The 8732-nt window shown below is 43.2% G+C and overlaps 2 protein-coding genes across 2 annotated transcripts; both read right to left on the bottom strand.

Moving 5' to 3' along the window:
• Positions 1 to 1820: 1820 nt before the first annotated feature.
• LOC310864538 (GTP:AMP phosphotransferase AK3, mitochondrial-like) lies at positions 1821 to 2483 on the bottom strand (the record flags this gene model as incomplete). The annotated part of the gene is made up of 1 exon (XM_083773227.1): positions 1821 to 2483. The coding sequence occupies one exon, from the start codon at positions 2481 to 2483 to the stop codon at positions 1821 to 1823; it is 663 nt and encodes a 220-aa protein (XP_083629353.1).
• Positions 2484 to 5060: 2577 nt separating this feature from the next.
• On the bottom strand, positions 5061 to 8489 carry LOC310864206 (chymotrypsin B-like; the record flags this gene model as incomplete). The annotated part of the gene is made up of 7 exons (XM_083772796.1): positions 5061 to 5222; positions 5366 to 5499; positions 5725 to 5905; positions 6245 to 6329; positions 6886 to 6968; positions 7759 to 7862; positions 8438 to 8489. The coding sequence occupies 7 exons, from the start codon at positions 8487 to 8489 to the stop codon at positions 5061 to 5063; spliced, it is 801 nt and encodes a 266-aa protein (XP_083628922.1).
• Positions 8490 to 8732: the final 243 nt, after the last annotated feature.

Here is an 8732-nt window from a genome sequence, read left to right as displayed (position 1 = left end):
CAGTACGTAATTCGTCTTGGTATTAATAGAGCTAATTATTGTTTTCTCGTATGAAATTTAGTGTGCGAATAATAGTCAACTAAAAAAAGGCAGTTAGGTGCCGCGACGTGCGAGGTTTTGCTGTTAATATCGAGATAATTTAGCCTGTAAAGGTGAGATAAGTTAACAGTAGTAGCGTAGATGCTACATTTACTCCGGCTGCTAAAACAGACTGGAATAATGAGATCGCAGCGTGCTGTTATCAAAATCGAGGCTTTCGTCAACGGGACCAATTTCAAAATATATACGGGATTATTAAGCGTGTCTGCAAAAACTTGTGTGTTTCAAACTGAAACACAGGGTAAGACAAAGTTGTGGTGTGTTTAAATGTCAGTTAATTGTGCTAAATCATGTTCCATTTTTGCATTGTTTGAGGAAAAGTGGTTTAAATTGGAGGTAATATTCAACTATCAGGGCTAAATGAGGCTAAAGAGAAATCATTTATGACAAGCTGTATATCCTAAAATGTAAAGTGCAATTGTCAATTTTCATATATGATGCCTGGAATTATTTTTGGGAACTTTTAAAGTGTAACTTTCTGTTGTTTTTTTTCTTATGTTTAGTATGACATGTGATTGGGTCAAGGGGGGTGTAATAGAATTATTGTTCCATATTTTTATGTGACCATCATCATGGTGATGGTCAAGGGGGGAATGTCGTATCTGGACTCGATAATTCTGTACTATAGCATGCTATTATCAACTACATTTCTGGGCTAAAGTTATTGTGGGAATTCAATCTGTAGAGGCAATGTGGCAATCTGTAAAGTCTAGCCCATTGTGCATATGAAATAGCCTGGCTCGACTGGGTGTGACAGGAATTAGCATGCTCTATTGTTTAAACCAACAGGTCACTTGATTAAGTCTCAAGACAGCATTTCTATCTGCATCTCAATGACATTCGTATGTAAAAATACCGTCTGTCCTCCCAGGAACACCTCTGTTGTAGACCACATATAATGTCTGTGTTTGCGATGTTAAAGAAGTCTTATAGCGGCCAAGCCACGAGAGTGGGGAGGCTGTGTCCGTGTGCTCCCGTGGGCCAGCCCTGGCCCACGGGGAAGCTCTGCTGTCTGTCTCGGTTATTGCAATAAATACAATCCATCTACACTTCAGCTGATCTCTCTGCATGCGTGATTTTCCCTCCGATCGTCTGAGACTTTGATGCAGACTCTTCGTCCTTATTTGTCTATTTTAGTCAAGTTAGATAGTGTACTTGAAGTAGGAATATTTACTTCAACAGTGTGAGAGTGCGTGCGTGTAAAACAACACATTGAAAGTGGAATCATCTCCTTCATGTCGACTCAAAGACATGTCCTAATGAAAGACGGGCAAGAGAGAGAGTGTTTATTTTGAGAGATTGTGTGCGTGCGTGGTGGTGGTGGTGGTGGTGGTGGTGGGGGGGGGGCAAATAAAGTACTGACAAATAAAGTAAGTCTCTTTGGAGCAATAGAAATAATTGTGCGGATGTTCCTTCCTTCTCTTTGGGCTAGTGTGAATATAGTATATACCATAGATAGGCCTATGCCTTTTTACTGGTAAAATGCAACAACCGTACAATTCATTGTAGAGCTTTTGAGGGGCGCTAGCCTCTCCAAAGTATGGTTTTCAGAAATTATGCCATATGGCAGCCAAGTCAAAGGACCTTTAATGATGTAAAAACAGCACCCCATGTAACGCATTGTGGCAGCCAAATCTATGGACTTTTAATGTTGGTTTAGAGCACTTAAACAAACATAAAGCATATACAATGTTTGTTTAAAGAAGTGGGGCCCCGATACTTCACACAAGTGCAATTTCTTTACCAAGGAATGCCTGGATGTGTGGCCAGATCTTGTTTGTTTCTGTTCCAGAGAAAGTCGCCAGTACCCCTTTCCCCCTGTAGTATGCTAAGACTGGCTTGGTTTGGGTTTCATAGACCTTCAGTCTCTGAGTGACGGTCTCTGGGGTATCGTCAGCCCTCTGTACTAAAGCCTCACCTGTGTCATCGTCCAGACCAGCAACTCTTGGCGGGTGGAACTCCACGTTGTAGACTCTGCCACTGGGCAGGTGGGTCCAGCGGGACCCATGGAGCCTCTCTTTGATGGTCTGTAAAGGCACGTCCAGGTGTATGACCGTATCCACACTGTAGACATTATCCAGGGCCACCGCCTGGGCTACTGTACGAGGGAAACCATCTAACAGCCAGTCGGTCCGCTCCATAGATCGCAGTTCATGCAGGATGAGCTGAGAGATGACGTCATCAGGCGCCAGCTGACCCTCCTGTTCTATGCGGTACTTCACCAGCAGACCCAGCTCTGTCTTAGCTTTGATGTTAGCCCTCAAAAGATCCCCGCTAGAAAGCTGCTTCAGTCCAAACCGTTTAGTAATGTGGGCAGATACTGTCCCTTTCCCTGAACCGGGGGGTCCCATTATTACAGCTCGGTATATCGATCGTAAAGCCATCTCTAAATGTGATTGGATCCACCGCAGTGGTATTTGTTTTGAACGTGGCTGAGTGTAGAATTGGGTGCTTGACAGAAAGCCTCAAAGAGTCTGGAAGTGGTCAGGGTCTGCAAAGTCATTTAGTGGAGCTTAGTTCAGTAACGCCCAGATATGTACTTCTGGGTCAGACGGGCCCAAATATGAGGTCAGAATGATGTCATGATAAGTCAGCGCTGTGCCAATATTGGAAACCAACAGCAAAAAAATAGGAATTTTATTTTTCATTATTTGTAATTATTACTTGCACGAGCGCGTTGCGCGTGCACAAGTACTGTTTTCGGCTGTGTATGTCGTTGACAGTTGACACCCTCGGCCAATCAGGGTGCTGCGTGCGTACGTGGTGACACCCTCGGCCAATCAGGGTGCTGCGTGCGTACGTAGTGACACCCTCGGCCAATCAGGGCGCTGCGGAATTTTGTCAAGTTGGCCATTCATGGCTAACTTGTCTGCAGAGCACCGCCCGTCTCCACATGTATAAAGACCGGATGTCGGCCGTTCACTCTCCGTCAGTCTGTCTCGAGACTATACCCTTGAGTTGATTGAATCACATGTGTGGGCGGAGTCTCATGGGATGTCGCTAATGGTGATCACTCCCACAGTCCTGTGTGTATTGCACCTGATGAGAGAAACCCGTGCAATAATAAACCTTTGAAGCAAGTCCTTCATTTGTTTTTGGAGCACACTACCTCCTATACCTGCAACAACTGATATTTTTGCAAGTTTATTTTATTTGGGTCTCTCCTGAAGTGCCCAGGACAGGTAATGGTATTATTTTCTGATGCAATTTGCCTTTTTAGGTCATCAGGATCTGGATTCAAACCCCTGACACGCTGTCAGCAGGCAGCATTAGCAGCCAATACAGGTATAGTTGCACAAACCACTATGCCAGCCGCCCGTGCCCTGATTATCATTTCTAAAACAATTTGCAGAGTTCAGCTCTCCCTCTTAGTTCAAACACACTGATTGGACGTAAGACTGTACTTTGAAGATATGTAGACCGTGCGTCTCCCTTTCCACCAACACAAACTATAGTACTGGATCAGTGGATCTAGTGCTAGTGCACAGTTTCCCTCTGACTGGTGCACAAGGCTTAACTTTATGCAGACAGTTTCCTTTATTCTTTCCATTGGATATTTCAAATGTAAGCGTGTCATTAATTCTGTTGACATAGCAATGTGTTCAACGTTTCATTCTGAACAGGACTCAATGGCCAGGCTTCAAGTCACCTTTAAAACATTTGAGACAGGCAATATTTGGAGTAATGAAATCTTGATTGAACATTCCTTGTTATTTAATCTTAATTCATTAATCATTATTACTATACCATTGCCCGTCAAGCACCGGCCTACTGCAAGTTGGGCACAATGCAAATTGAAAGTCATAGCACCTGTTTTAACCTTCTCTCTTGTCTGTCTGTCTGTCTGTCTGTCTGTCTGTCTGTCTGTCTGTCTGTCTGTCTGTTTGTCCTTTCCTGATTGTGGAAAGTTATTGTGCAGTGGTAAAGAGCTGTGGTGAATGTGTGGAGAATGTCTGAATGTTCTTCTTCTTCTTCTTCTTCTTCTTCTACTTCTTCTTCTTCTTCTTCTTCTTCTTCTTCTTCTTCTTCTTCTTCTTCTTCTTCTTCTTCTTCTTCTTCTTCTTCTTCTTCTTCTTCTTCTTCTTCTACTTCTTCTAATCTTTAACTTTACCCAGGTTCGTTAAGTACAAATGTTCTTGCAGGAATGCCCTGCTACACGCTCCTATATCTGAGGTCACATTTGTGTCCCAACAGAGCAAAAACTAAACCGAATCAAAACTTCTGTATGAAAGTGAATTTACATTATTTTAAATTGTCCCATTAATACATACTGTAAATAGCTATTCCATGAATCTCTGACATTTCTGCAATAATTTTGTTCATTACAAACACAAATTAACCCAACTCTTGCTAACCCTTGCAACTTTCTTGTGACCCTGTTCTAAGAAAAATACAAAAATAACATAATAGGTTGAAATATGGAGTTACAAGGTTTCTGCCTGACACCAACTATATGTTGTCACTTGAATACGTTATTGTGTGAGCGTGCAAGAACATCACAGCTACTAAACTGTATGATGGAATGCCAAGGGTGAGCCAGAAAATAGCAGCCAGGAGAATGAGACAACAAGACACTGCCAAAAACACCAAGAGCTGCCAGCCAGCAAAGTAGTGCTGTGGGAACCAACACATGGGCACCGGTCACGAGGACGCCCCCACACTAACATAATGTACTCAAGACGATGGAGGGCTCGTCTGAGGACGACCAAGAGAGAAACTGACACATTTTCCACACACTCCTATAGACACAAAATGCAACAGTATAACACAAGGTAGCAACAAGTATAACACAAGGTAGCAAGCATATCTGATGATCAATATATATCAAACAGAAACAACAACTTTCAAAAGAGGTTTTACATGTTTATTGAAATTCAGCACATCAACGTCCAGCTACTGTAGGTCAAGTTGTCAGGATGGGGCTGAGTTTGTGAACGTATAGGAAGTCTTCGGTTGATCTCTTAGTTGGCAGCCAAGATCTGGTCCACCCAGCCACGGAGCTCGGTGACGCGGGCATAGACGGCGGGGGTGTATGTGGAGCAGATGCTGCTTCCCCAGGAGACAATACCAACCAGGGTCCACACGTTGTCCTTCTCACACACCAGGGGGCCACCAGAGTCACCCTGAGACAGTCACAGCAAGACAGGACCGTTACAATTGAAATACAATAGATTATTCTAGATAATAGCCTCTAGAAATGCAAACATGCACACACGACTAGATACAAAGTGAAATATGAGGGACTCGAGGGAGCACAGCATCTCACCATGCAGGAGGTAGCACCAGCACCTCCAGCGCAGATCATGACGTCAGAGATGTTGCTTCCCCAGTGCTCCTTGCACTGCTCATTGGACAGGAGGGGCAGGGCAGTCTGCTGCAGCTTGTTGGGGGTATTGGAGGCTTTAGAGAGAGAGAGAGAGAGAGAGAGAGAGAGAGATGAATAATTTAACAAACATCAAGAAAGTAAACCATATTGTTTAACAATTGCATAACTGCAACCGACCCCCCACCCCTAGCTCGGGTCCCTATTCCATAATGTCTATAACGCTATGAACCACAGCTACCAACAACACCCCCTCAGCAGTATTCAGTGACATCACAGAGAGAGTATAGAGAGGGTCTCACCAGTGGCTTGGGTCAGACCCCAGCCAGAGGTCACGCAGGTCATGCCAGCGGCAAATACATCAGTGGACTCAGCCAGGCAGACGGGGGACACGTTGGTGCCCATGCGAGCAGGGGTGGCCAGCTTGATCAGAGCGATGTCGTTGTTTATGGCGCGAGGGTCCCAGGCAGGGTGGGTGAACACCTGGAAAGGGAGATAACAATGGGCAGGTTTCCCAACGAGAACATGCGCAACGAGTTTGCGTTTGGTTCTTACGTGTATTCTACATAATGTCCCTTACACATATGCTGTTGCCAAAAGGCGCCCGTAAGCGTGCCTCTCCAACGCCATGGTGTAGTGTAAGCACGCCAACTGGTTGGAGAGCCCTAGCAAACGATGCCAGACTTAACCGATTGTGCCAGCTTTAGTGAGGAAGATATAAGGTTCAAAATCTATTAACATGAGTTGGGAATCAGGTTGTGTATAAGTGTGAGTATATGCTTGCATATGGAAGCTAATATAGGCCTATGCCATCACATGTACCTTGAAAGCCTTCAGGATCTGGATGTCCTCGCTGGTGGAGTAGTGCTTGTTGTGCTCTCCAAGAATCACACGGTGGTAGTCGGGCCTGAAATGAAACAGACAATTCATTTGTTTCTGTGTTAATTACGTCTTTCAATATGTAATCTATTAATTACATGCACTGTGTAGATACACTGTGTAGATTAGTTATATGCAGGTATAGATTTGTTTTGCCCAGCTTTGTTTGTCTGTGTGAACACAAACACGATGATATGAATGGCTGATCACCCCATAGCGATGATTTGATTGGCTGAGCAAAGTACATATTGAGGATAGGCCAGAAAAGTGAAGACGCCAAAAGTGATTGGCCGGAATGACATTTGTGAAGATTTGATTGGCTGAGCACGGAATGTGATGTATGATGACGTATGATGATATATGATAAGAGCTCCTCTCACTTCACATGAGTGTGATTTTTGTATTGATGACATGGATATTTGACTATTCAACATTTAAAAGATCCTGCATTTGAATGTATGAAAGTGGTTGAAAATGTATATGTCTAACATCCTAGATCACCTGATTTACAAGCATCCTGCATTGTCACATGGTAGAGTATTGCTCTGCAGGAGAGATGCACAAGGGAGGATCCAGATACTGACCTGAAGTTGCAGTGGGCAGCAGTGACAACCCAGTTCTCGTTGATCAGGGAACCTCCGCAGAAGTGAAACGAGTCAAACCTTTGCTGATTTAACATGGAGATAGAGGGTATTAGATGTTAAGCTTAAACATACCAAGGTACTATTGTGAAGTCTCTTCACCAACCATGACCACATTTATGATTTGGCATGGACATCACAATCACAGTGTAGCACGAGGGCTAGTTTTCAACACCTGTCCACAGGAGACCTTTCTAAAATACAATAACACTATAGTCAAAGACCCAATCAAAGTACACAAAAAAGAGTATCTAGTAATATTTTCCATAATCAAAATCATACCCAATACATTGACTTGTAAAACAAAACAATATAGAATATACTGCCAATTTTGTCAACAACTTAAAACTAGCAAAAAGGGACTAGTGGAGAAGAAAGAACTAAAAGACAAGTTATTTTATGCTTGGTTGCACTCTTACAATAGCAGATCTACAAGCTACGGGTCACGCTGTGAGCTTGTAGATCAGCTATTTTCAGCATGCAACCAAGTGTAAAATCAGCCATTATACGCCATCAAGTTCCCCCAGAATACATTTTAGTCAACTAAATCAGCTGTATATTTAGTCGACTAAAATTACACTAAAACATTTCAGATGACTAATATATGACTAAAACTAGTTTCATTCCAAAGACTATGACTAAACAAAAAACAAAATTTGCTGTCAAAATCAACACTATGTGCAATAAAGTGTGTTGAGAATAATAGTGTTGATGCTGTGTGTATTTCATCGTAGCATCATACTGATATACCTTTTGAATGCATACTGATATTAAACCTTTTGAAATTGAACGGCTGAAGTCTGAACAGACACTCACCTGCAGGGACACCTGCCAGGGCCAGGAGTGTGGCACAGCCTCCTCACCGTTCTTGATGCGGGCATAACCAGTCACCTGGGGAGGGACGGCGGGGCTACCGCAGCCTGGCAACCAGGAGACAATCATTGTCACACTCCTCACTATCAAATCTAATATAATGATCACGTCCCTAACTGTTCATCACCGTGATATACTATACTATATACTGGACTAGCACGACTAGAAGAGTCTTGCCTCATACTTTATACAGTAAGTACAGTAACATGTACATCTACATACAGAAATAAATGTTCTGGACGTTTGAGGAAAAGCGTTTACTTGAGGTGAAATACAACTCAAGAGGTTCAATTTGTTTTGTCCCAGAATTATTTTTAATGAAGGGACTGTCGACTGAAAGCCTAGGGTGTCCGGACCACCACGCCGGCAGCCTGGGCCCGTACAGAAGAATTTTGACTCTACATATTAATATTATCATAACAAATGTCATTCTTCCTCTCCTCTTTTTAAACTCTAAATTAATCTAAATTAAAGTGTGTTTGCACGAGCAAGTACATCCAGTCTTTGAGTTTGGGGTAAAGGTTTAAACAAGTTCTGTAGGCAATGCACTACCATTTGACATTTCTTGACTGTAAGAAAACTATGAATTGAGATGGCTGAACGAGGACCGGGCTTCCCTTACCGTAAGCGGCGCTGACGAAAGCAAGGCAGGAGATGACCCAGAGAAAAGCCATTGTGACAATGTGACACTGAACCCGGAGCAGCCAGGGAGGTTCCATATGCATCCTCAAAATCCTCTCAATGTCAACCAATCAGAGACCAGGGGTGTGTCCACCTCAGCTGAACATTGAGGATGAGTTCAATTGAGTTCAATGTCAAAACACTTTCCGTCCGCCTGCATCAGGTCACAGGCAGTGGTCTAAAGTAACTACTCTACTTGAATATGTACAATTTACAATACTTTTACTTCTACTCCA

The sequence above is a fragment of the Protomyctophum parallelum genome (assembly GCF_964188405.1).
Source record: "Protomyctophum parallelum genome assembly, chromosome: 9".
Lineage (NCBI taxonomy): Eukaryota > Metazoa > Chordata > Actinopteri > Myctophiformes > Myctophidae > Protomyctophum > Protomyctophum parallelum.
Note: the sequence above shows the minus strand (reverse complement) of the source record. Positions and strands in the feature narration are given on the sequence as shown.